At 50.4% G+C, this 27,949-nt stretch overlaps 1 protein-coding gene across 31 annotated transcripts in view; it reads right to left on the bottom strand.

Annotated features, from left to right (window-relative positions):
• The window catches only part of CEP164 (centrosomal protein 164), a 111,979-nt gene that overhangs the window by 18,872 nt on the left and 65,158 nt on the right, over positions 1-27,949 (bottom strand). For 25 of the 31 annotated variants that reach the window (XM_043534214.1, XM_043534220.1, XM_043534223.1 and 22 more), the window contains 8 exons: positions 27,378-27,445; positions 26,673-26,880; positions 25,351-25,458; positions 24,038-24,152; positions 22,417-22,782; positions 17,289-17,355; positions 15,642-15,764; positions 11,502-14,531 (listed from right to left, as the gene is read on the bottom strand). In XM_043534214.1, coding sequence (XP_043390149.1) covers positions 14,432-14,531; positions 15,642-15,764; positions 17,289-17,355; positions 22,417-22,782; positions 24,038-24,152; positions 25,351-25,458; positions 26,673-26,880; positions 27,378-27,445 — 1,155 coding nt within the window. In that variant the 3' untranslated portion in view covers positions 11,502-14,431. Of the gene's footprint in view, positions 1-1,418; positions 1,462-6,091; positions 6,194-8,230; positions 10,666-11,501; positions 14,532-15,636; positions 15,765-17,288; positions 17,356-22,416; positions 22,783-24,037; positions 24,153-25,350; positions 25,459-26,672; positions 26,881-27,377; positions 27,446-27,949 lie in introns of those variants that run through there. The other 6 variants (XR_006287088.1, XR_006287087.1, XR_006287089.1 and 3 more) reach the window with 6 other exon arrangements.

The raw sequence follows: 27,949 nt of genomic DNA, 5'->3' as shown, positions 1-27,949 counted from the left end.
AACGGGTGCAAGTCCTTTGTATGGACACTGAAATGCAGCTAAGAGAGACTCAGGTCAGTGCAGCCCAGTCGAATCTGTACGAGCTAACCCGACAGGCGTTACCCTGGTTTAACCAACTAAGTTTCTAAACAGATTGAGTTAAGTCGGTGCATCTTTCTTGTGCAGATGCCAAAGAGCCTTGGAAAAAATTGGACATCCACAAGGCACACTTGGAAGTGCTTCTTAGAGGGTTAGCAACATGGAAATGTTAACAGTCCATCTCGATTTCAAAGGGCTGGCCATTGGAAAAACAGGAGCTGCTCAGACAAGAGCTGAACGATGAAGCCCCTAAGTTCCCAATGGCTTGTCAAGGCCCCTGCCAGAAAGCAGCAAGAGACACTGGCTCCAAAACACTTGCAAGTCACAGCAGCACGTCTAAAACTTCTGTTCCAGCTCCACGCTGGAGCATTGATGATCTGGTCAGGAGCACGAAGCCACACGGCCCATACCTGCTGAGCACCAGATCCTGCTGTGGAATCCCTGCAGGGGGCTGTGGAAGGGGTAGGGAAAGGGCACCCACGACGGTGGCAAGAAGCATCGTCTGCTCTGCTGCATGGGGCTTTCCTGAAGGATGCCCATGAGAAGCTGGAATTCAGCCCAGTGGCCCACCGGGACTCCAGACAGGAGGGGTCACCACACTGGATTCCCTGCCAAAGTTCCTGTCCAGAACAGGACACTCCATCCTCCTCAGCAGCAGCCTCCAATCCCCCTTGACTCAGCGCACAGCTCAGCAGCACGTTCCAGCCTTCGCTGCAGAGAGTGGCAGCGCACCGGCCTTCATCCGATTACAGCCTGAGCTGCGCTGAGAATAGATGTGGACAAATCCTATTTGCTGAGCACTTGACTTCATTAGAGGCAGCAGAATTTGAGGACATTTCAAAGTGGCTCCTGCCAGGCGAGGAGGGAAGAGGATGAGACCCTGGGAAAGAGGGACCTTCTGACACCCACCTCTGTCCATTCTAAATTCAGCTGGGTGGGCTGGCAGGAGGAGAGGGATTTGCTTGGAGAAACAAGCACATTACAGACCTGCTGCACAGCACAGAGCTCTGCACCAGCTGGACAGTGGGTCAGAGCAGCGAGGCTCCAAAAGGGTACACGGGGTGGGCGTCTGGCTATTGATGCTGCCAGCTATAATTAAGACAGCTGCCATCCTGCTTGGGATCCTGTACACACTCCCAGATGCTCTGGCTGGCGGTACATTCTAATCAGCACAGAAATGATTAAAAATTAATTAAAAATGGAGTGTGCTGGCTCTGCTGAGTCGGAGCAGCGCTGCTCGGGGGTGCGAATCCCTCCCACAAACCCAGTCTTGTTCCAGTTAACATCTCAGCGGGTCCCCGATCCCTCCTCCTCACGCCAGAGGCATGCTGCGCACTCACCTTTCCGCGAGTAGATGCTGCCGCGCCGAGAGCTCCCACCTTTCTGGAAATAAACAAAACGGAAATAGGGAGAGAGTTAGTCCTGACCCCAACAAGAGCCCATGAGGATGGTCCCTGCCAAGGCAGCTGAAAGGAGGCAGGGCTGGTTTCAATGTGCTTTTAACTCTCCATTGCTCACAGTGACTCTGAGACCCTGACTATAGTATAGTGGTCCCCGTAGAGGGGCACCACGGAGTAACGCTTTCAGTAATTAATATTTGTGAGAGCACTTGGAAGGCAGAGTTACAGAAAAGGCTCCTGTTACAAAAAAAAAAAAAAAAAATCAAGTTTTTGAAAACAAGATTTCTTTAATTTGTTTCCCTGACAGCTCAGGAGATTAAATTTGCACTAGCTAGCCTCATTAATGCCTGAGCATGCAGTTCAGATGAAAGAAGGCAGTGAAACTAGCCTGGTCAGTTTCATTGCCTACCGCTCACGCCCTCGCAGGATGCTGCAGTGCCTAGGATGCAAGCTCTGCAGGGGGATGCTTCCATGCAAAGGAAAAGCCGTACTTAAAACCCCCCAAACCTTTCTACCTGGCGCTGTCCCTTTAGTGATGCTCTTCTTTGCCCTTTGGAGAAAAAGAATCTCTCCCCCACAGACTTTGTTTAGAGCAGATTGTTTAATTAACAAACACACCCCGCTTTTTCATTAAAAATAAAAACATGCCCATTTGTATCATTACCAACATGGTCACCTGATCCCACATGCAAGAGTCAGACGTTCCACAGCTGTCTAACCTAGAGTCCAGGAAACCTGGCCAAGTAGTCCCCCAATACTAGTTATTTTTCACATTTCAGGCATGGAAGACCCTTAGTTCTAATAAATAAAATAGTAACAAATAGGATGCTGCTGAGGGAACTCTCCCAGGCCTCTGGAATACGGAGGTCAATGGTTTATTGCCGTCCCTTGGCCTACAGAAAGGGCCCTGGACTTCCACAAGGTCTGGGATATTCAGCCAAGGTGCAGCTGCTCGCTACTATTAAATACCTTAGCCAGTCACAACCGTTACGGAAGCGATCTGTGCTCAAAGCAGCCGCTGGCTGAGCACGCAGCACCAAGTCCATTGGCCAGCGAGAGAAGAGAGGCAGCCTTGAGTGCGGTGCTGCCACCGGGGAGGCGCAGCATGGGCGACCATGGAGCGGAGCTGGAGATCTGCTTCTTTAGCTACAGGGGACTGAGAACCACTTCATGCCCTACCCTAGTATTTCTGCACAGGAGTGGCAAGGAAGAGTTTGAGGGGAGAGGGGATGGTGCTAGGCCCAAAGGTAGTGGAGGCTGGAGGAGAGAAAGGCGACTCTCTTCCAGGAAGGTCACTCCTAGTTCCAGTTTCCACCTGGAAACCTGGACCCTCTTAGAGGCAGACTTGGAGCAGCTAGGGGCATTGCACAGGTGCTGCAGCACCAAATCCTGAGCATAAAGTTGTTTGACTTTGTGCAAAAAGTCACAAAGATCTGGCTTCCTTCAGTTGCTCAGTTTACTCAAAAGTGGCACTGGAAGCTCTTCAGCCATGTCACCAGGATAGCAAAAACACCCCCACACATCGTGCTCTCAAGCTTTCCATCGACATCCCGCAGGGCCAGCCCACAGATTGTGAATCTCCTGGATTGAGACACACCTGGGAACTTCACTACACAACACCTGGTGCAACACCATCAGCCATGGTCATTCTGGCCGGTACAACGGTACTTAGTACCCTCGGCATGTTTGCCGATGAGGGTGTGTTAACAGGAGCGTCATATTTAAGACACGGGAGGTAACTGTCCCACTCTACTCCGCACTGGTGAGGCCTCAGCTGGAGTACTGGGTCCAGTTCTGGGCTCCATACTTTAAGAAGGATGTGAACAAACTGGAGTCTCGAAGAGAACAGGAGAAGTGATCAAGGGTTAGAAAACCTGACCTATGAAGAAAGGTTAAAAAATGGGGCATGTTTAGTTTTGAGAAAGGAAGACCGAGGGGGGCCTGAGAACAGTCTTCCAACAGGGTAAGGGCTGTTCTAAGGAGGACGGGGATCAGTTGAGCTCCATCTCCACTGAAGGTAGAGGTAATGGGCTTAATCTGCAGCAAGGGAGATTTAGGTTAAATATTAGGAAAACCCTTTCTAACTCTAAGGCTAGTTAAGCTCTGGAACAGGCTTCCAAGGCAGGATGCGGAATCCCCATCATTGGAGGTTTTTAAGAACAGGCTGGACAAACACCTGTTGGGGATGGTCTAGCTGTACTCGTCCTGCCTCAGTGCGGGGGCCTGGACTACATGACCTCTCGAGGTCCCTTCCAGCCCCACATTTCTATGAAGGACAAGGAATTGAGGGAGGGAAAGGGAAAGTGCATGGAGTTTGGGAAAACTCCAATTACTGCGTGAGGTCGCTACTTTTCTGGACCATGTTGTGTCGCCAAGTTCAAAAGACTTGTCAGCTGGGATTGGATAAAGTTGGTTGGAGACGGCCCCTCAGAAGGAAGTGGGGTTGGATGTAGCTTGTAAGCAGGGACCCTCTTGCTGTGTAGCTTGAGTCACTGTTGGGTTATTGTGCTCTTGCATTTTTTCCTTCTCCAGGCAGAGAATTATGTTCACGTCTTCACCTGAATTATTCCCTATCACATACATTCACACACCTCCCTCGAATGGCTCTTTTGTGGAGTTCCTCTTTTATTCTCTCCGAGAGTCCAGACCCACACTGTTCAGTCTGAAAGTTCACAGATGATTTCACCTCCGCAAATTCCCCTAGGACCTGACCGCCAGCTGGATTCTCTCTGTCCCATACAGGTTTGCCTTCTTCTCGGTCCTTAAACACCCTCCCTCAAATGTCCCCTCTGCCTTCCTTGCCTCTGTCTCGCTAAACCCTTCCCAACAAAACCCTACCCCAAAAATAAAATAAATAAATCGTAGCATTAAGATGGGGTTTGCAAACTCTCACTTGGGTCACTTGGCCTTTATGTTCCATATTTTCCACTGCCCTGTCTGCCAGGTCTATTTAGACTGTAAACTCTTTAGGGAAGGGAGCGCCTCTGGTTCTCTGCTTGTATAGCGCCTCGCACAACGGAACCATGGCCTGCGTTGGGGTCCCTAGGCACTACCACAACTCAGTAATAAATTCTACTAATCACTGTGTTATCATCAGCAATGCAGAGTCTGCAGCTGGAAAGCTGAACCATTTGGCTGGAGACGGAGCAAGGAATTCCAGCCTACTACCCTGCAGGGCGAAGAGGAACAGGCACCTGCTTGTGTCAGTGGAGCCAGGAGATATGGGGAGTGACCCGGGGCCGGCTCTCCAGAGTCACAGCTGTGTGTTAAGGGGCATGTTCACTAACAATTCAAAGCCTGGCGTTTGCCTCCGGAGACCCACATTTCCCTTCCTGCGCCTGCACTAGCAGGGATGCTGCAAGTGGCATTGGCCAGCACTGTCAAGATACAATCCTGTTCTTTGGCTGCTGAACATCCCTGGCTCGCCCTGTCTCATGGCTCACTACCCAGAAACACACAGGCGACTGGCTACAGATAATAAAAGAGCATGGAGGCGACTCCCCAGCTGTGCTCCAGGAAAGGTCTGAGCAGGTTAGAAGTGCCGGGCATTTCCTCACTAACCAAACAGGAGGGAACTAGTCATTGTTCTGGGTCTGCAGCACCCACGAGGAAACACAGAGCGACCGCTGGATTTGCAACACTGGGCCCAGCTAGCCTGCATGACTGCACTTCCTATCATTGTGTGTTGTGGCAATGCATGGAGGGCCCTCTAAGATTCAACATCCCATAGGCTCCAAGCCCAGAAGGGCCCACTGTGACCATCTAGGCTGACCTCCTGTTTAGCACAGGCCAGGGAACTTCCCCCAAATAATTCCCAGAGCAGATCTTTTAGCAAAACATCCAGTCGTGATTTTAAAATGGTCAGAGACAGCGAATCCACCTTTGCCCTTGGGAAATTGTCCAATGGTTAATTACTCTCACTGTTAAAAATGCACGTTGTATTTCCATTCTGAATCTGCCTAGCTTCAACTTTCAGCCTTTGGATCGTGTTCCACTTTCCTCTGCTAGACTGAAGAGCCCATTATCATATATATATTCCCTATGGAGGTACGGACAAACTGCCCTCTGGTCACCCTTTAACCTCTCTTTGTGAAGCTAATCCAATTGAGCTCTTTGAGTCTATCGCTATCAGGCAGGTTTTCTAATCCTTCCTGTGGCTCTTCCCGAACCCTCTTCAGTTTATCAGCATCCTTCTCAGACGGTGGGCTCCAGAACTGGACACAGCATTCCAGATCAGGAGCCCATCCCGGTGGGCTCTGCACAGAGACATCATGAGAGACAGTCCCTGCCCCCGGAGCTGACAATCGACACAGACAAAACAGACACAGGGTGAGAGGGGAAATGGAGGCACAGGAGGGGGCATGACTGCCCCAAAGACACCCAGCAGGTCAGTGGCAGGAGTCTTTCAACACCTACTCCAGTGCCCTACTCACTGGGCAACACGGCCACATCCCTCTCACGAGACACTGCACATGAGCCCACCCTTGGGTGCTGGGCTGCTTGGCTTGTGGCCATGCAGCATCACGCTGCCATGCCTCTAGCTGTAGGCAGTTGGCCTCTCCCAGTCTAAAGCGCCGATGACTACAAAAGGAGACAAGGAGAGCGACACGTACCCCACTGTCCCGGCGGCTCTGGGTCACATACTGGACCTGCCACGGCAGGGGCTGGTACACGAGATAGGGCAGCGGCTCCTCATGGAACAGGCTGGTTCTGAGCTAGGTTGTGGAGAAAGGCAATGCAGGTTAGAGAGAGAGAGAGAGAGACTCGTCTGTACACAGACCTGCTGCCCACTTCCAGGGAGACTAGCAAGAGCCAGTGCTTATGTTTGCACCGTGCTCTCCTGTGTGCACAACTCCTTCATCTCCCTTAGGTCCTGTGACATCCTTGCCACATGCCTGCGGGCAGGCAGGGCCAGTACCCCACTGTACACATGGGAACTGAGGCCCAAGGAGACTAAGGGACTTTCCCACGCTCACACAAGAAGTCTGGGGCAGAGCAGGGAACGGACCCCAAGCCCCAGGCTAGCACTTTGACCACTGGGCCTTCCTTTCTCTGGCTAGTTAGATACGGCAGTGATGCAGGCTCAGCGACTTGCGAAGGGGGCCTGGAGAAGTAGGATGAGCAAGAAGACAGTTACATTTACAGTACAATTCGTAACATGAAGGAATGCAGCAGTGCAGATGCCAGGTGTTATTCAGATGCCAGCCCAGAGCCAGGGGGCAGTTTTGTGGCCCATTTGGGATTAGGTTAAGACCCCCAAACCTATCTGCGAGGCCATAACCTTTGCAAATCCTTGTGCCTGCTGCTTATGCCCATGCCCTGGTTCGGACACAATCTTCCATTTGTGACGTCACAATCGGCTGCTGGGGAGATGGTTACGAGGTCACAGGCAGCAGCTTATGAGGAGAAGATGGGGACTCGACAGCAAGCCCAGTGCCACAGACGCACATTTACAGCTCAGCGGGATGGCTGAGGTTTGCCACGTGGCATCGGGACGTTCCGCAAGGCCCAAGAGTGGGGATGGCAGAAGTGGCGGGAGCTTCTTGCCAGGCGTAGTCTGCTCACAGGAAATGCTCTCAAAGGGGAAAATGCAGAGAGAGCTCCTGCCCCCTTTATCTCCTCTGGGGTCACTCCTGGACAGCTCACAATACATGGAGAGGGAGCTTGTCTGCCAGTAGCTCAGTGCATGGCCTTGGGAAAGTCACTTCCCTTCCCTTTGCCTCACCATAGGGACAACACCTGCCTCCTCGGGGCATCACAAAGCTGAATTCATTAACATTTGAAAAGCACTTGGAGATCCATGGATGGCTGGTGCTAGAGAAGGGTCTACAGAAGAGGGACGTAGGGTCAGTGCAGCCAGTAGGGATGTTTCCTTAAAAAGAGTCAGTAGGACCAATAATTACATAACGGGCTTGGAAATTGACACAGTCTGAGGGAAGAGAAATTAGTGTATTTTCAGCCTCCGCTGGTTCCCCTCTCCAGAGGGCAGCTGAGAAGCTTGACTGCAAAGTAGATAACACAGATTTGAGCTGGGGGACCCCACACGAGGCAGAGCCACAGCCCCGGACAAGGGAAGGGTGGGAATCGGCAGTCTTCCCCTCAGCCCCATGAGCTCTGTCCCCATTATTCAGATTTGCAGAAGCAGCAGCAGCCATCTCCAGCACATAGCCCAGGGCTCACGCTGGCTCCAGTGTGTGCCCCAGTGAAAAAGGACAGCACTGCTTGGCAGAGCCATCACAAAGGATGATAAACACCCAAATCCACTTTAAGCCAACACCGTGGAAGACTCGCTTTGGTGCCTAAAGCCACTGCGCTGGAGAGGATCCCGCAGCTGCTTTCTACGACCTTCCCGTACATCATGTTCTCTCCAGCCACACCGCTGGAATTTGAAAAAGGGGGGAAAACACCCATACGTTTCATTGAGATTAATGGAGCCTAGGGAAAAGCGGGCGTCCCCAAGCGTGCAGCGTGTCCCAGACAGCACCAGCTCCGTGCTTCACAGCCAGCGCCATCTGCCTTGGAAACCCTGGCCACGAACCCCACCATTCCGGGGTCGGCTGTGGCCGGCAGGAGGCTCCGCTGGGCTTGGTTGCCAGAGGCTGGGGTAGTTCCGAGCCAACAAGAACCAGAGTCCCCGACTAGTTCCCAGTGTCCATAATATAGCCACACACACTGAATTAACGGAATAACAAGCTCCCTAGAAATAAAACCTCATTACACCAAGCAAGCCCAAAAGCCCAGCCTGGACTCACCTGTCCAAACGCTCTCACCATGAAAAACAGCGCAGTCATCAGCGTGGCCAGCATGGTCAGACTCTACAATGGGCTCCCCCCACCTAAGGGAAACAGAAAAATCTCCCGAGACAGAGTCCCGATTGTCACAATGTCACCAGCAACTGAAATGTCCCCTTCTCCGGCTGCAACAGGGCAGATGACCTCCCAACCCCTTAATGAGCTTAGCGCTCGTTCTCCTCCTGCCAGAGTAATTGTTTGCTGTCCTTTTGCTCGTCTAATTGCCGGGGCTTGTCCAGCACATACGGCACCAGTGCAGAGCCTCTTCACCCATCCCCTTCAAGAAATGAATGGGCCCACCGAGTGAGGATTTAAAGAAACAGGGATGTGGCAAAGGCAGGCACTGGTCGGTGGCTTGTGGGATTACAGTAGCACAGCAATGCCTCTAGCACCCAGGAACCATCTGCTTTTCCATTAGGGACGGGGATTTTTCAGGGCTTTGCAATGCTCCCTGCATGGCCAAAGCTGCTGGCAGGGCTGCGGGGAGGAGTGACCTGACTGCTTCGATTATTGCCATGACAAAGGGACGTGTATCAGACCAAGATGTACCTGAATAGCTGGCAGGGTGCTCTCTGCCCAGTGCCCCAAGACCCCACCTGAGCTGGACGGGGGCGAACCCCAGTGTAGACTGCAAGACACTGGCATTTAATCAGGCTTTTAATTGATTTTTCAAATGTAGTTAGCAACAGCTGGGGTGAGGGAGTCCTCTGCCAAAGCAGGGCACGGAGCCTCTTACTGAGCCAGCAATAAGCACCAGAGCTGAAAGAAACCCAGATAAGGGGCCCCTACAACCCCATGGAACCAGCAGGCCACAAGCGGTCACGGGAATAAAGGAACCATTTACTTCCCCAGATGGAACTCAGCATCACTCTCCTTAACACGAGGTCAGAGAAAACAGCCCGGAAAGCATACTTCCAAAGCACTTCGATACTAGAGTGATGGGTGCTGGACATAGCCCCTCGGGAGACTGAAGCTATCCAGGGAGAGGCAGACAGCCTAGGGTATTATTATTTGACTTGCCTCAAGGAGAGAGGACAGCCTAGGGTAACACTCCATCAGACTTCTGCTCTGGCTGCCCTGATCATCCCATCCCATCCCCCTTCCCCTCCCTCACACACAAACACACACACACACTGTACTTTTTAAGGTGTCTCGACTGCTCAAACCCGTTGTTCAACCTCCCAGCCCAGCAGGCCTTTCATCACAAAAGGATCGCAAGGCACTTCACGGAGTGAGCTCAGCACAGGAGACACAGGATGGCAAAGGTGGAACTAGATGGAAGAAGAGAGACAATCAAACCCTTGAAGTAGACTCCCTTTTCCCTCCAGCTTAGTTTCCTGGGCCTTTCTATTGCAGCATCTCATCCCCTATGAATCACTCTCCTCTTGGGCAAAATCCAGGACTTTAACAAGTTTTACTCCCCAAGAGCTGCTTTTCAGTAGTCGTCAGAGCTCCATGTGGCTCTAATCAGGGCAATGGAAGACGAGGAGCCAACACTCCCCTCTGGATTTCTCCCTGGCGGTCAATGTCCATGGGAGATCAGCTCAGCAAGAAACGTAGGAGTTTCAACAGCACAGGCAAATGGTCTTCTCACCGCGCTGGGAGCACCAGCGGGCACGGTTCTCTTCTGCCAGCTCCACACAGTACCATGACTTCCCGACTGACAGTGGTGGGAGCAAGGAGAGAAGCAGGCCCTTGGAGCGGAGCACAAACACACCACACTAAACCAACTGCTGTGGGAGTCACCAGGGCCTCTGCAAGGACACCGTTTCTAGGCAGACAATCAGGCTTCGCCTGTTCTATGCCTCACAGGACATGGCTGGTTTTATGCATCACCATGAGTTTCCCCTTTCCCCCGGTGCTGCCGGCAGCCACTTCACCAGACACTTGAGAGCAGCCTTGAGTCCAGGAGGCCATGGTTTGGGCATGCCGCGCTTTGACCCAGGGAAGAAAGGAGGCGGCAGACGCAAGTCCATAGCTGGCCCCAGCCAACTGATTTCCGCAGTAGCAGCAGCGGGGGTCGCTGGGGGGAGCAGAGCACAAGGCAGCAGCGTGTTGGAGGCAGAAGAAAAGGCTCCTTGCGTCAGTGGTGGGTGGGTGAACGAGAGCCAGGGAGCCACAGACTGGCCATTTGAGAGCTTTCACACAGCCAGCCGTATCACAGTCGTCCACGATGCATATCCATGGCCACTCAGGACAACAGCACCATGCAGCCCTCAGACCCGGAACGAGCGATTCTGATGCAGGCTGTCTCTCGATAAGCCCCGGGGCTTCGAGCGGATGGTCAGCAAGCTAAGTCTTTGATGCAAGAGTTCTCCTACGTGGAAAACCATGCAGGGGCAGCACAGAACCAGCCAGGCAGAGCTCAGAGGACAGTCATCTAGCTGGCAGAAGGGCTGGGAGGGGAAAAAAGGACAATGGTAGGAAATGAGAGGGAAAGAAATAAACCACGAGAAAAAAAAGGGGGCCCCGATCCTGCTTGATTCCCAAAGAAATGGCTCTCTCAGCCATCCAATCAGCACACTTCGGTGAGAGCAGGGTGCTGAAATAGCACTTGGGAAGGCATTGCTGGTATAAAATAAATGTAAAAGTCAATAGCGACAGCCAATCCGCAGAGTTACCCAATGTTAACACATCCCCAGGTGCCAGCCAGCTGCCTGGGGAGCCGCCAAGTAACACAGGGAGAGGTGGTCCCCGCCAAGTACCACATAGCACAGGCACAGCTGTGTAGAGGCCCCTACCACACCTTTAAAGAGCGTGGTGTAATTAACTCCACCCCAGCCTTCATCTACTCCAGCCAGAGACACCTCTCCCTCAGCCCTCCCGCTGGTATCGCCCTAGTCTATTGCAGCACAACACCCGCCCTACGACCTTGGCACATGCTTGGAAGGAGGGAGCCACTGCAGACGTGCATGGAAAGGGGTGGGGGAGAGGCCCGGGGGAAAACCTGGCTCAGGGCTGCCCATGCTGAGTTTTCTGCTGGCTGAAAGCTCCGTTTTCTAGCTCTCTAGTACCCCATTTAGCACCCTAACCTGATAACAAATAGACTTGTTTGTGCAGCGGTCTTTGAACTTGGCAGAGGCAACCTTGACAGGATAAGAGCAATACAACTTGGAGAGGAGCAAAGGAAGTGTCTGAAAGGGAACAGCAAGGTGGATACCAGGGCTGGGTTCGAGGGAGGGAGACAAAAATCTCAGCTGGAAAAAAAAAAAAGCTGCAAACACCACCATTGTACAAAATAGATCCGTGCCAATTTAATTTGCATACAAAACAGGATACAGCTTAAAGCTTCACAAGGGGGAGAAGAGACCTGCGACAGAAACAGTCATTTGGTTACTAAAATAGTCTTTTACCCACACAAAGAATATATGCTCTCTAGAATGTACAGGTATGATTCCAAAGGGGGCACGTCTTCTGCTGTGTGTGTGCTTTGGGTGTAATGTCCCAATGACGGCAGAGGGGTTCAGTGCTGGGGAAAGCCAGGACAAGTGGGGCTGTTCAAAAAAAGTTGAGGGCTGCCATGTGGCAGAGAGAGAAAGACTAAAAGCAAATTCAAGCAGACAAGGATTTGCGTAATCTGGTACAGCAGGCAGGAAACCTACATAATGATCCATTCTTTCCTGCCGGTTCCCAGTGGCCACTCAAGGCCACTCAGTCAGTCAGTACTGCTAAGTGTGCCCTAGGCAAGGACATCAGCATGCTGTGTTATATCAGCAGTGCCTCTGGGAGTCACCTGCCCTCAGCTTATCAGCAAGGAAAGGGGTAAGAGATGTTAGTGCCAGACCCTGTGAGCACAAATCCACTCCCCGGGATCTGTCTGCAGAACCAGTCCAAGCCCTTGTTTAAGGAGAACAAAGTCAGGTAGCTTACATTTTAAAGATTAGGTATTATTTTAAAAGTTATAAAGTATAAAAATGGACATTTTCTCTTGCTTAAAAATTTAAATAAAACATTTTCTGTTTGCATGTAAACAGTCCCTTGAAGCATTTGCAACCCAAACTATTGCAACCAGGTGCTGGCGCACGAAAATCAGAAAGCAAAATGAACCAGACAATGTCACTTTCTATTTTAGCCTATCCTCACTATCCAGATTGAGAAACGCAAACAGTATGAAAGGGTGGAAAGCTACAACTTCCAGTCCTTTCTGTTTTAGTCATCTCTGGTAGGAACTGTTTGAAGGATGATTTCTCATCCCTTTAATGCAGATTTTTAGTCAAACAATAATGGCCAGAAAGAAAATTGTTGTTTAAAAAGCATAAATATCCCAAGCCAGCTTAGAGGAATGATGGCTAATGACACAGCACCACGCAGCAGCTAGAAATGCAGCCTGCCTCTACACCCATCTCTGCATTTCCTTCTCACTGCCCTGACCCAGAACTGAGGACAGGATAGGAGGATATTTTTTAAAGGCCGTCTTCAGGCAAATGCCAAGTGGGTTTTAATGTCCACAAGGCAACGAAATCAAGCTGCAGCCATGCCAAGGGACTGATCCAATGCCGAGGAAAGCGTCTTACAATGGACTTCAGTGGCCCCCAGTTGGGAAGCTGACAGATACTTGGCCGTTTGAATCCTGGGCAGGCGCCCAACACCCCCTCCCTGCCATACAATCCCATGGCTCATCTGCTCTGTGTTTTTTCGAGCTGCGCTGTCTCTGGGCTGCCTCCTCAGGTTCAGGCACTTCAGCAGGAGCGAGTGCTAAGACACAGAAGTGCCTTTCCCGCCCCAGAAAAGCACCCTCTCCGGAGTGATGCTGGCTTGCTCCACACATTGAAACAAGCTGGAGGGGCCCAGCAAACGGAGGGACTTAAAAGCTAGGTGTGCGGCTTCACGACGGCTGCAGTCAGAAAAGCGACTGTGCAAAGCAGAAACGACCTTATCCAACACGCCAGCCTCCTCTCCGGCCCAGTCAGAGCCGTGTCACTGACCATACCAGCTCTCCCACACAAGTCCTGCAGAGCAGCAAGCTGCTCCTAGTCTGTCTCGTGTATCGTCAAGCTCAGCCCTTATCGGAAACTACCCCAAACCAGCCCAAGTCTGGAGCTGGGCTCCCCCAGGGAGTGAGAGCATTCGGCTTGGCCGGGGCTCTATCTATTATTGGTGATTATTCAGGCCACACCTATCGGTATAGCTCCACTGACACCAGTAACAATGGTGCACTACTGGAGACCAGCCACAGACTCTCTCACGACAGTCTCTGCCCACCATGTCCTCCAGCCTGGCTCTCAGCAAATCCAGACTGGAAAGAATCCAGACAGACTCCCACCACAGGCTTTTCCAACCACCCCGACTCGAACCGCGCAGTTCGGGGGGAGTAGGGAGGTCTCCTCCATCGCGTCAGCCCTGTAAGCCATCCCCACCGGGCACTGTCTGCTCCTATGGCTTCTGCCCTGTCAAAAAGAAAGTGGGTTTGTTAAAACCCTTCCCAGAGGCTTAGCCTCCACTGTCCCCTGAAGGATCAGCCTGAGTCTCCTAACTCAGACGCACTGAATACAAAAACATTTTCAACTAGAAACAAACTCAACACTGGGTATTAAAAAGAATCCTGACTGAACAGAGTTGGTTTTCTTTTCCTGTTCTAGGCACCACGTCCTGACTATAAGCTCTGACTATATTACTTTCGATTGTGCTCTTCCATGTAAAAAATTATAGACAATTGCTTTTCATTCTCCCAAGCTCAAGTCTGTGCCACAGAGTCTGGGTGTGAGGTCACCTGCAACCACCGTTTATTGAGAATCCACAGTGCATTCTTTTCCTCTGGCAACAGTTTCTGTTGGAATTCACCTCCTCCCCCGCAACAAGTTATTCCAAGTCCTCAGTGAGCCACATTTCCATCAGGTGATGGCTGGAATACTAATGAGGGAACTGTTGATTTATTGAAGCCCTGACATTTCACCACTGGATTAAGCGGTCTATAAAGTATATTTGGACACATTACAGGATTAGAAGAATTCACTTGGGAAGTCCACTTCCTCCCTCCTCCTGGAAAGATACTTTATTTCAAGGGCAGAGCAAAAAGACAGACGAGAGACTGCTGGGTACCACTGCAACGCAATGTATTGTAAGAGGAAACAGAGTGCAGCTGTGTTGCTGTCTTGCCAGGCTGTCTCCTGGGGCATAGGGCTGGGAAGGCTATGCCCCTCTCTGCTGGTGCTCCGTCACCTTTTAGTAGTGATACACTTTAATTTGGTTGTTTTCATCCAGTCCAAGCTGCACCAGGCCAGGGCTGCTGGCAGAAGGCTTCTGTGTGCTTGGAAAGAGAGGACTGGAAGCTCAGTGAAGGAAAAGCATTGCTTACATGTGAATTCAGCCTGCGTGAATGTAGACATGGGAGGAGGACAAGTCACGGGCGCAGGAATCAAGCCTCATGCTCACATGTTGTATTCGGACCCCTGCACACAGGTCAAATAGACTTACAGCAGGGTTATGGAACTCAACACAGCCCTGTGCTCAAGACAGATCGCTCTGTCACAGGGACCTGGGGATTTGTTGCCCATATCGACGTGCACTGCAGAGAGAGTTACAGCTGCAGCATAACGCGGTCAGAGAGCACGGGGGACCTGTTACCCCATTTAACAGCGAGGGGAGATCTCTTTCTAGTGGCTCTTCTCCCTTTGAGTCAACTGCACAGCGCAGTAACCATTGCTTCCCATTCCCGAGCTTCTCGTCAGAAACTGCCCACAGCACAAACGTCAGTGCTGCTAAAGGTCTCACAGGGACCAGGTGCGGGAGGCAGTCTCTTTTATTGGACCAAACTTCTGTTGGGGAGAGATTGAGAGAGAAACTTTCGAGCTACACTGAGCTCTTTTTCAGGGCTGGGATACGTATTTAGTGTCCCCCAGCTAAATAGGAGGTGGAACAGATTGTTTAGCGTAAGTAGGTAACACATATTTCTCTCTCCAACAGAAGTTGGTCCAATAAAAGATCTTACCTCACCACCGTGTCTCTCTAATACCCTGGGACCGACACAGCTACAGATACACTGCATACAGGGACAAGACTAACCCCAAGAAACTAAATCCTTCATTTCCCAGCTGCCTCCTCTGCTATTGCGCCCGTGACCACCCAGAGCAGTGCAGTATCCCGACTAGAAGTGGCAGCGCTTGGGCCCATCGCTGCAGAATAGCGAGGCACAAAGAGAAGGGATTTGTCTAAGGTCACAGTGAGTCAAGACACAGCTGGCCACAGAATCCAGAAGTCCAGAGCCTTAGTCCACCTTCTGCTCTAACCACTAGATACGCTGTCCCTTGCAGGGACCAAATTCACAGCTGCTGCTCAATGCTTTGCTGCTCCATAGTCACTCACCACCTGCTTTCCGCTTCTACCTACAGCGGCGCCAGGAGTGCCAACAAGACAAGACCAAAGCAAAGGATACGCTTTTGAATCCTTCTTGAAATTTTCCAGCCATTTCTTGTTGGCATCAATCATTCCCTGGACACTACTCCTGTCTGTCTCAGGGCCTCGGAGCTGGGAACGCTGGAACCGGCGGATTTGCTCACTGTCGTGACAGAGAGAGAAAGAAAGATATGGCAAGAAATGAGCCAACGGATTAGACTGAAACTGATGGGCTGCCATGGAAATAGCCACAGCTTGATGCAACAGAAAGCAACCGCTTCTTGGCTCAGTGTCCTGCCCTCCTCTCCCCTACCAGACTGGGAAGAAGTTTCAGCAGCCACGTTACTCAGCCGCTGCCATTCTCCTGGTCTCTCTAGCACCACAAAGCCTCAGTTGTTGGCAAGGACCCAGGCACCCCAGCTAACTCCACAGGAGTCTCCATTTACCCCATTATCCTCTGCCGCCGACAGGCAGCACCATTACACTCTTCTTCAGGAAGAAAGGGGGTAGGCAGCTCCCCACTCGTCCCTGCCCCTTGAGAAAAATGCAGTGTCGTTGGGTAGCAAAAGCCCAGCAGAAAGAGAGAGACAGAGAGAGAGACTCTAGGCTGATTTTCCACCTTCTTGAACTGGATTAAGATACAAGGGAGTTGAAGAGAAAGCTTGGGAAATTAAGGTGTTCCCCTCACTCCAGGTGCTGCTTAGCCAGGCACGAGTTCTGTGGGCCTGGGAAAAGATTTTTAAAAGGACTGCCTTCAAGGTTCGGAAGAGCAGCTGTTCAGCAAAGGTGAAACACAAACTCTGAGCCTGGTGTAACCCAGACAGCAGAGAGCTGTGCTGCTGGGGCGGTCCTTTGCCAGTCTGGAACTACAAAATACCAAGACTTTTGCAATGGACTAGACTTGGGGGTTGTACCCACAAATCTCACAGAGCAATGAGTTAGAATGAAACGCAGTGATCCCACAAGCGTCCACTTGCAAAATGGTGACTTAAAATCGAGCAGAGCCAAGCAGCTGCAGCCCTATTGGACTAGTCGCAGAAAGGCATTCTGGGAAAAGTTCCTGGGCGAGGGAGAGTCTGCCTACTTGGGGGATCATTACAAGAGGCCAGGGAGCCACCAGAGAAGCTGCTCCTTGGACAGGGCGTGCTTTGTGGTCATGCCTATCACCATGGCATCACAGTGGGCACTGCACCCCCAGCAATAACTCAGCTGCAGCGCTGGAGATAAGAGCCTCTTTTTTAACAGAGGGATGTGTTGCCTGGGAAAACAGGTTCATCCCCTGCTCTTCACGAAAGGTACCAAAGGATCTTTGATTTCCACCTCGCCACCAGGATCTCAACAACTCAGCCAAAAAGACACTGTCGCCCTGAGTGCGGCAGCCCTTCCTTCCCAGGCCTGCACTGCAGCATTGATCCTAAGTGTGAAATCACACTTGTTGGGGGACTGGAACCCATAACATTCTGGTCTTGAAACAAGAGTGCTATCGGCTGAGCCTTACTGGGAGCACTTTTGTAAAACCTGCAACTGAGCATTTAAATGGGGACCTGGCTAATAACTTAAGCTCCGAATCTAACCTATTTGATGAAACAAGTAGGTCACGACAAAATCATATCTGACCTACAAACCACATCAAACAAAAAACAGCAGCTCTTTGAAACAGCCACACTCAATAGACCAGGAGTCTTACCCTGCAGGTAAATAACCTAGATTGCTGTCCAGAGGGGCAGGACTTCCACTGAGCGACGGGAACCCACCTGGAAGAGACAGAAACATTCAGTACAGATATAGAAACATACACTACAGGAAAGGCTTCCATCTTCCTGGTCATTGTTTGCGTTACAAGCACATTATCCCTGCATGGTGCAGTCACATGCTGAGGCCCTTTGGGCTGTACTCGTTCGAAAGCTTGCAGCAGGATCTTCTGGTGCTTCCCACTCTGTTTCCAATGGGAGGCAAGGAACAAGAAACGTGCAAATTCCCCCTCCAATTCCTGTTATTTATTCTAACCTCACATCCTCCTCATCTCTAACGTCTGTTGGGATCCCCCCTCAAGAATGGGACATCTCTTATTTCCACTAAGGGGAAAAACTGAATAGGAACTGCATGATTCTTGATAAGCCTTGGGGCATGAATTGTAATAGTCTATGCTCCTGGTGGTCGCCCTCTTCTGAAAGTGCTTTATTTTTGTGTTGCAAGGACTGACACTTTCATTGCTAACACAGTCCAAAGCCAAAATGTTCCAACATGTTGCCCAAAGGTAGACACCTCAATCCATGTTCAGGCATGTGGCATAATGGCCTAATTTTCCAAAGAAACCAAGCACTGCGGTTCCCATTAATTTTAACACTATCAGGGTAGTATCCACAGTCAAGAGATAACAAATGCAGGAGACACAGTTGTGGTAAACTTGAGTTATTTCAATGGCTCAAGCAACAGATGCAAAATCTGGGAAATCAGAATTTTTGGGGGAGAATAATCAGAATTTCAGAAAAACACAAGTACAGTTTCAGAGAACAGTTCTGAATTGTGGGTAATGGGAGTTTACCTACAGCATGAGGAGAACAAATTAAAGGCAGAAGGACTAAATTATGCTCTCAGAGTCACATGCCTTGCCAGGTGACTTCAAAGACCAAGGGCAGAACTCACAACAGACTCTTCTAGGGAAGAGCATCCTCACTGACAAGAAGGAGATTGGCATGCAACACAGGAGCCACTCCAGAGAGGATACAAGTCAGAATGGAGGATGGTATACGCCACAGACGGTATCACACAAACTAAGATGCAATCCCTCCATTCGCACAGATTGTGCCAGAGATACCCTGTCTGTGTTGTGCTTAAAGTTTCACCTCTAATAAAAATACGCACCACTCTCCCAAAAGAGCCCGAGGGTTTCCTTGCCCCCAAAAGGCAGAGAAGAGGGTCTCACCCCCCTGGAATCTTCCAAGTTCTCCAACATCATTTAAATGACACATGAGCAAAGGGTCTGCCACTGCCCCAACCGCCAAACTCAGGGCCAGGCTAGGGAGGCAATTCCCACCGACGAAATGAAGCAACATGGCACAAAAAACATCAGTCAATAGGCCCCATAAAAATGCTTGTCTTAAGGCCCCTTAAGGCACTTAACTATATGATTAAAGTTAAACATGGGTAAGTCCTCATGAAGTCAGTGAGACTTAGGCACGTGCTTAAGTGCTCTGTTGAATCTGGGCACACCGGTCGAGGCCAGGGTATTATTGTTTCCTTAGTACATGCACGCGCTTCATAGACGCTGATGCCAGCAGCCGGCCCACATCAAAGCAGACCGCATCCAAAGAGGGCATATAAAATAGAATGACTAGCAAGAACTTTCAGAGTGAAAACAAACATTACGTTAATCTTGGGGCTGCCATGGTTTTGCTGGCTAAGGATTAGCAGGACTAGGGGCCGGGGATTTTGTCTTTGGTTAAAAGGTTTAAACGGGATACAAATAGAAAAGAAAAATTTGCTCTCCTAAGGAAATTGTAAATTGTGAGCCACGTGTACCATCTGTCTCAACACCCCTCCCCATCAGTGTGTTTTCAGCCAGGCAGCCTAATCTAACAGAAAGTTCCTCCTCTTCTTTTGCTGGCTCCTTTAATGACTGCTATTCTTGTGCAAATGTCAGAAGCTGAAGTGCTCTGGAAACAGTATAATGAGATCAGCTTTGCACTTCACTTCCCGGAATGAGCTGTTGTTATCTCCTCTTCTTTTCAAATCTGCCACGTGCCCAAGTCCAAGGAGCTACACACACCAGCTCCTTGGACTGTCTGCCACTGAAGCTCATTGTCTATTAGGGACACAAAGTCACATTCATCTGTGATTTTCACTCTCACCTGTTGAGGTGAATGGCTGCCCACAGCACAGACTAGTCAGTCACTAGCCCTGAGCTCAGACTTGCGCAGAAGCTCCACTTGTTCTCTTTAAAGAGCTTCCATCACATTGCAGGCAAATCATCAAGCCGGCACCTCAGGAGGAGTCATTCCCCTTCAGAGTGGATGCAGAGCCAAGAGTGGGGAAGGAAGCAAAGAGTGCAGCTCTCTATTATATCCTTGCCTTCTTAACCCTCCATGAGGCCAGTCTGGGTCTATCTCCTGTCCCATCACACTTGCTTGGTCCCAGGTTTGGTTCTGGCCCTCCCCGAGTCAGGCTGCAGACCCTGTATTATGCCCATTGTGTTAGCCCAGCCTGCTATAGCGAATGGAATTCTAGCTTCCCTTCCCTTCAGCAGCGATTCCCTGTGGGTATTTTTATATCCAGCACCCCTGGGCCATGTAAACTGCAGAGAGAAATTATCTTCATCTCAGAATAGCCCACACTGGGCCATCTGTCCCAAAGTGCTTCACAAACTACACTGGAATCGCTTCTGAGCAGTGAGGTCCAGCTACATCTGGAAGGGAGAGACAGAAGCCAGCACGCTGTACAACAGGGAGTCATAAATGATCTGGAGGATGGTTTGGATTGCACTCTCAGCAAATTTGCGGATGATACTAAACTGGGAGGAGTGGTAGATATGCTGGAGGGGAGGGATAGGATACAGAAGGACCTAGACAAATTGGAGGATTGGGCCAAAAGAAATCTGATGAGGTTCAATAAGGATAAGTGCAGGGTCCTGCACTTAGGATGGAAGAATCCAATGCACCGCTACAGACTAGGGACCGAATGGCTAGGCAGCAGTTCTGCGGAAAAGGACCTAGGGGTGACAGTAGACGAGAAGCTGGATATGAGTCAGCAGTGTGCCCTTGTTGCCAAGAAGGCCAATGGCATTTTGGGATGTATAAGTAGGGGCATAGCGAGCAGATCGAGGGACGTGATCGTTCCCCTCTATTCGACACTGGTGAGGCCTCATCTGGAGTACTGTGTCCAGTTTTGGGCCCCACACTACAAGAAGGATGTGGATAAATTGGAAAGAGTCCAGCGAAGGGCAACAAAAATGATTAGGGGTCTAGAGCACATGACTTATGAGGAGAGGCTGAGGGAGCTGGGATTGTTTAGTCTGCAGAAGAGAAGAACGAGGGGGGATTTGATAGCTGCTTTCAACTACCTGAAAGGGGGTTCCAAAGAGGATGGCTCTAGACTGTTCTCAATGGTAGCAGATGACAGAACGAGGAGTAATGGTCTCAAGTTGCAATGGGGGAGGTTTAGATTGGATATTAGGAAAAACTTTTTCACTAAGAGGGTGGTGAAACACTGGAATGCGTTACCTAGGGAGGTGGTAGAATCTCCTTCCTTACAGGTTTTTAAGGTCAGGCTTGACAAAGCCCTGGCTGGGATGATTTAACTGGGACTTGGTCCTGCTTTGAGCAGGGGGTTGGACTAGATGCCCTCCTGAGGTCCCTTCCAACCCTGATATTCTATGATTCTATGAGTCATCATGGGCAACTACACCTCCAAAACTGCCACCAGCAGAGTCCCATAGGATCCACACCCCTCAACAGAGAGCCTCAGAAGCTGGCAAGATCCCCCAGGCCCAAGCACTAGCCAAGTGCGGACAGCACACAGCTCTACGTCTCCTTCACGTAGAACGTCAACAGTTCTATCAACGGCGAGCTGAATTCAGCACCTGGCTACAGCTGAACCCAGACAAGACTGAGGTGATGCTGGTAGAAGAGTGAGAGCTTTAAAGAACTTGACTCGTCTGTAACATCTCTTACTGCCATCGGCACTTACCTGCAAATTGCTAGGTCAGTCAGCAGCAGCCCCACCCCCAGGGTCCTTCTGGATCCTTCGCTGCTGCTGGTTGCTCTAAATAGGCCCCTTCCACCTGCAACTGGCCAGCAAATTGCACTCTGTCCTGTCAGAGGCAGACTTGGCCATGCTGACCCATGGGCTCACGTTCACCAGGCTTGGCCTTTGCAGCTTGTATCTAGGAGTGAAGCCGCACGCCCTGACAATTGGTGCAAGGCTAGCAGCCCATCTGCTCAGCGTCACAGACCACTGTGAACATGCTGCCCTGGTGCCCAGCTGAACAGAGTCCAGTTCAAGGCCTCTGTCCTGACATTCTAAGTACTCCGTGGGATTGGCTCTGGCTACCTGGGGCACAACTCTCCCTCTACAACCTCGGCCTCCCCCTAAGGTACATTCCTGCAGAGCAAAGGAACTGTCAGCCCCAGGGGAAGGCTTGGGATGCAGGACACAGACTATCACGGCAGCTGGACCAAGGTTATAAAACTTGCTCCCAGTAGAGATAAGAGACCAGGGACTTCACTGTACTCAGAACTGAAACGACACTCACATCTTTGACTTGCCTTTCCCACGAGGTGCCACGCGCACACACACAAAATCCATCATAATGACTCAGGCCATTTCTCCTACAGGCTGGGAAGAGAGAACCTTGTTTCTATGTTAAATACCTGGAGGAAGCGGAGATGCTATGGAAATGCAGGAAATCACCAGACAGAGCAGAAAAGAAGAACTGTGGCCAAGGACACCAAGATTCCTGCTGACATGATGGGATGGGCCATGGCATCACTAGCATCCGTGCAATACAGATGGGATCTTGTTTTATTTTTAAATGAGCTCATTCATAACATGCCCACGTAGGACTTTTCATGGAGCTCAGTTCATCTGCCTTGGGAGGATGAAGGGTGAGTCGAGTAGATCGTGCAGTGCCAGGGAGTGAGCGGAGACAGCTCACTCAGCTTGGTCAAATGGGGTGCGTTCCCTTACTGAGCAGTCCCACAGGACAACACGTAAGAGGTACTTTGCTGCACCCTGGCATAGAAGTGACAGCACAAAATCAATGGCCATAGACATGATAAGCAAACCCGGAAGGAGGCGGAACTGCAGCAGACCCTCACCTGGGAAATACTTGCGCCATTTCTCTGCCAGCATGTTGTCTACTGACTGACCAGCCGTAGAAGAGAGGCTGGAGTTCAAACCGGTACTCCATGCCTGCTGGTTAACCAAAGGAATCCCAGCAGGAGGCACGATGGGGCCAGCAGCCTGGACTCTTGCAAAGGAGGTGTACGCGGAAAGAGGAACTCCATCACTGGGCAGAGCAGGCATCGGCACCAGCACAGAAGTGAAGAGGGGAGGCTGCTGATGGTTCAGAGAGCCCAAGGTGCCAAGGACCCCGTTCAGCTCAGCGGTGATGTGCTGCAGAGTGTTGGTCAAGTGCTGGATCTTGTCGAGCTGGGGGAACTGGACATCTGGTTTCAAATCAACTAGTCAAAGAAAAAAAGAAAACCCAGATCAACAGAGGGAAAAGATTTAAAGGAGACCTTGAGTGTATCCTCAGAGGCAGCACCATTCTCTGCATCTCCCCACCAAGAGCACCTTATCCTCCCATGCACTCTGTCTCCAGGCTTCACAGAGGCTGAACTTTATACATTCAGCTAAGCGAGTGAGGGACGTCTGGCTACAGAGACAAGGGGGCAGTTCAGTTCCATGTCGAGGAGCAGAGAACTTTGGCGAGAAGGTTGGTCAGGTGTGGTGTGGAGGAGAGGAAGTTGGGGAAATGAGATGAAAAGGGACAGGATCCTGGAGATTCCAAGGATTAAACTCTGATGGAGAAAGGAGGATACAAAGGGACACCAAGCACTGGGATGGCAGAGCTGAAATATGGCTTGCAGCACAAGCATAAGTGCGCTTCTGTCCTTCCTGCCCACTACAAATTTATGAGCGGGGCCAGAGCAGCGAGTGCACTTCCACTGGGCACCGCGACAGCCACCCATCTGTAGCGCGTGGACTTCCCCTGCAAATGGCTAGCTCTTTGCAGAGCAGCACAAAGCCTGCTCACTACACTGAAAGATACAAGAACTCTGAAATACTGGAACAGCAGGAGCCTGAGATGTTTCAATAATCAAACTGCACACAAACTGAGCAGGGAGACAGAGTGGACGGATTGCACTCCACAGGTGCACATCACAAAGAAACCTGGTGCTGTGGGAAGGTTAGAGGCAGGACTGTGGGGATTTTATCAATATGAAAACCTTCATTCTAGGCAGGGAGAAGGTCCTAAAACTTTTTGGATTCTTACAGATAGTTCAATTTTTTTTTTTTTTTTTTTAAATGAGGGTGAATTCGTAGCCATCAGCCTGGCCAGCATCTCTGGAAAAAGCACAGTCTTCCTGCATGGTTACTCATTTACTGAGCGCTCCGCTATTCACACACACTGCTCTAATCACGGGACAGTAAAGAACAATCCCTTGTGCCTTGCTCCTGTTGGAGCATACACACAGTGCTACAGGCAGGGAACAATTCTTTGTACAAAATATTGTGCCTCGAGTGCTGGCATAAACAGCACACCTCTCCTACATGCTTTAGAGTTTAATGGGCACAAGCGAAAACAAGACAAGGCAGGAACCAGGAACACACAGTGGGAGGGGTGTGGTGATGCAGAATGTAAAATATTGGGTACAATGCACAAAGCTCTGAAATGCGGCCCATGGCATTCTACGAGAGACACTGAACCCTTACATTTGTGCTGAGATACATCTGTGCTGCTCAGGCTGTTTGTGTCTTCTGAATCACTAAGGTCAAAGGTTACCACCTTTTTACATGCAGCACCCTTCAGCGTATCTTCATCAGAAAGCTGCCAAGAGAAGGAAATATTTACAGTAGAGGAAAATAAAATATGATCTCCTACACGCTTCTGTCCCTTGGGAAACCAAACCAGATCTAAAGCTTCCGTGACTCCAAGCTAGATATCCCATAACGGCTCTCACAGGCTGCGCTTGGAGTGTTATGAAACATGTGAAGATAGCAGTACAAACGTGGTTCCCTGCTCCTGGGTCAGCGAAGGCTGGGAGTGTTGCAAAGGGAGACGGCTCAGTCTGTGGAGGGGGTGGGTTGTGTTGGGGACTGAACATTCCAATTTCGGCAGTGACTCCCTGGAGTCAGAAATCATAAGGCCCAGCACGAGGTGAGCAGGCAGGGAGGTCTCTCCATTAAGAGCTTGACTTTCAAAGATGTTGTGCTCTTCAAATCTCCCACTGACCCTGGGCCTATGGAACTCACCCAAGTCACTGATAGAGCTGGGAACATTGTCCAGGAGCACTGGCTCCCAGATACCTCCCTTAGCATCTAGGATGGCCTACTGGCTAACAGTACTCGCTAGCCAACGTGTCCTCGGCTTCCGAAGACACCAATAACCAAGTATTTTTCCTGCTTACTTACCACAGAAACCCCATGGTCACACAATTAAATGGTGAGCAGGTATCATGCAAGCCAAGGGAATGTACAGTATCTGTAATCTCACCCATGTAGACAGTTAATATAACCTCTGTTTAACCAGCACGAAAATGGGATTTTTCTATTTTTTAGTACATCAGAGCCAGAACTGACTCACTTCTAGCCTCATGGGCTAATTCTGAAGGAAGAATCATTCATTCTGCTCTAACAACTGTGCTTTTTCCACTCAGCTTCTTAACTAAAAACAGAAGCCTGCCTGGCAAGCTGCTCACATCAGAGAAGCCCTCCATCCCCCAGCCCCTCTTGGCTACACAGCTAGTGAATCATGTGGAATCTTTCCAGTTTGATTTGTAGTTCCTTGCAGACCTGTGACCAGCCTCCTCTCCCCACTGTGCTCACACACAGGCAAACAGATGCCAGACAGCTCGCAAAGCAATCCAGCTCCAGCCACCAACCCTCAGCCTTCAACTAAACGTCCCTCACTGGAACCGAAATCCCTATGAAGTCCCCTCATCAGGGAGCGAATCTGGCTTTCTCTGGACGCTGCTCTGTGGGTGTGTGGCTGGTTAATGCCAAGTGATTGAGATGCTGGCAGTTACCTCTTCCAGCAGCGAAGACTCCAGTTGGCTCAGCTTCTCTTCCTTCTTCTTCAGCAGCACCTGTCCTTTCCGCATGGCCGACTTCATCTTGTCCAGCTGCTCTGATTCCTGCCGCGGAGCAACCACCCAGCCAGGGAGGAGAATTTAATCAGAGTGATGGGAAATAATCGGTTTTTCTGATTTGGATTTTTTCATCATTTAAATAATTTTAACCCAACACAGAAGATGGTGATCCTGGAGTCGCAACACACCCCAAACCCCTAACAGCACAGGAGGGAAGGGTGCGGGAAACTCTTATGCTTCTCGACAAAAGGAAGTTACAGCTCCCAACCTGCCCTTTCCACAAAGCCAACTGCTTTGGTTCTACATTTTCAGCCAGCCACTTGTTCTCATTGGAAATCCCATAGCAGCGTGTGGATAACAGTTGAGGTGCTAACCCCCCGGTATCCCGACCAAATTACAATCTGAGTAATTACATCCTGCAGACCCTAACTTTCAGTCACACTGGAGAGAGGATTCTTTTTCACTTCCTGTTCCAAATGTTATGGAGGGATGCTGAGCACTACGAAGCAGCCTGCAAGCATCACACCAGAGGCCGTGGCGTGACTGCGGTCTAGAGTCTGTGTATGAGCTCATTTAGCAAATGCTTTAGGATCCATCCGCAAAGAAGTGTAAAAGAATTGCAAAACCACAGCTACAGAACTGCAGGCACTAGAATTACCATGAGTTGCTCATCCCTTCCTTTGCAATTTGCAGAAGATTCCGTGATGTGGCAACACTCTGGAGGATCTGTCATTTTACAGAATGTCCAAATTCACGTATTTCATCCATTTAGGATGAAATGGAGTTAGGTTTTTATCAAGCTAGCTTCTCAGGTGATAAAAGTACCACATTGCATATTCTAGCAGAGGCTCAAAGGGCTTTACAAACTTTAATGAATTAATCTCTACAGCCACCCTGAGAGGCAGGGGAGAATTTTAATCCCTGTCACACAGATGAGGAAGATGATGTGCATAGCTGAACGGTAACTCTGGGTGCCCATCTTGAGACACACAGGGGCTGATTTCCAGGAGGACGAGCACCTCCAGCGTCAAGTGCAGTTGTGGGTGCTCGACATCTCTGAGAAGAGTCAGGTCCTGCCTGTCTGAAGTTGGGCTCCCAAACTCAGGGGCCACTCTCAAAAACCTGAGACTTAGTGGCTTGGCCAACAGCACACAGGAAGTTCATAGCAGAGACAAGAACACGCTTTGTCGCTGGGCTCCCACTCCTGGGCCAGAACCACAATGCCACCTGAGTCTCAGAACACAGGGCTGCCAGCTCACCTCCTCCAAGTTCCGGCGCACGTCCTCCAAGAGCTGAGAGCTACCCGGATCCTGCACCGCGTCCCGTGCCTGCTGCATGGTGTGACGCCACTGCTGTGTTGCAGCTTTCAGTGCAGCGTGCCTTTTCCTCATGGAGCGAGTCTGACGCACCAGGAACTCCTTGGCGTTCCTTATGGAGACTCCTTCTGCAGAAATGTAGTGTCTGACGCTGCAGGAAGGAATCGAGGGAGAGAGCTTTCAAAGGCCATTATCCTGGAAACGTGTCAGTGCTGCTCTCGGACATCAGGAATTTCCCAGTGATTTTGGAGGCTGGTTTTCTATCCAACTTGAATAAACCGGGTAAGTATGATAAAAACCCTCAGAGTTAACAGGGTTGCTTCTCCTGCACAACATAGCCTCAGAGATGCAGTCAAGAAGCATGCCAGGCCCTTTCTGTAGCTGCAACAGCCTTGCACACCAGCCATGACCCGCAATTCATTGACTCATCCGCTGACGGCTGCACTATTCCAGGTGCTATAAGCCATCAAGTCATGGTGCTCTGTGGCAGAGGGCAGCACGGCACTCAGCCTTGTTCTCCTGGGCTGTGCATTCCATACTGCACCTCTGACAATACCTTCTCCTTAGGCAGCATCTCGTCAACGTGTTACATTTACACACAACCGCACGGACAGCACTTTTCAAAATGGCCTGTGTGCTGATGCTTACTTATCAAGCTGGAAGTCACCATCCTCATTGCTGTGCGAGGTTAAGGAAGCAGGCTCTCTGGAGGAGTGCTAGAGGGTTTAAACATTTCAAAATCAATTAATATGCGAATGAAGGAAGAACCTCATAAGCCCAGGAGAACGAGAGTATAGAGCGTGAATGACAGCAGCATGCAAACTGCCCTAGGAATAGCCCAGTGCAGAGGAGTGTTTCTCTATGGGAACACTTTAAAAAACAAAGATCTCCTTCCCTGCCCAAGACCTGCTTTCTTCCCCAAGTTCCCCAGCCCACTTTTGAACAAGAGCACCCCAAACCTCCCCAGCCAATGCACAACAAAGGTATCAAAACCAGAGCAACACATTCCTTTTCTATTTTGAAGGACAAAACCCCTGCAAATAATGTCAGCAAAGAGGAGTAAATTAGGAGTTCAGATCTGTTCCTTTGGGGGCTAGGGGAGGGAATGGAACCGTAAGGCTCTGGAAAGGGGCATTTCAGTGCAACACTTTACTGCTTTGAAGTGACACAAGTGACACACTAAAGCCCTTGTCCACATCAAAATGAAGAAACAAGAAATC

This window comes from Chelonia mydas, chromosome 22 (assembly GCF_015237465.2).
Source record: "Chelonia mydas isolate rCheMyd1 chromosome 22, rCheMyd1.pri.v2, whole genome shotgun sequence".
Lineage (NCBI taxonomy): Eukaryota > Metazoa > Chordata > Testudines > Cheloniidae > Chelonia > Chelonia mydas.
Note: the sequence above shows the minus strand (reverse complement) of the source record. Positions and strands in the feature narration are given on the sequence as shown.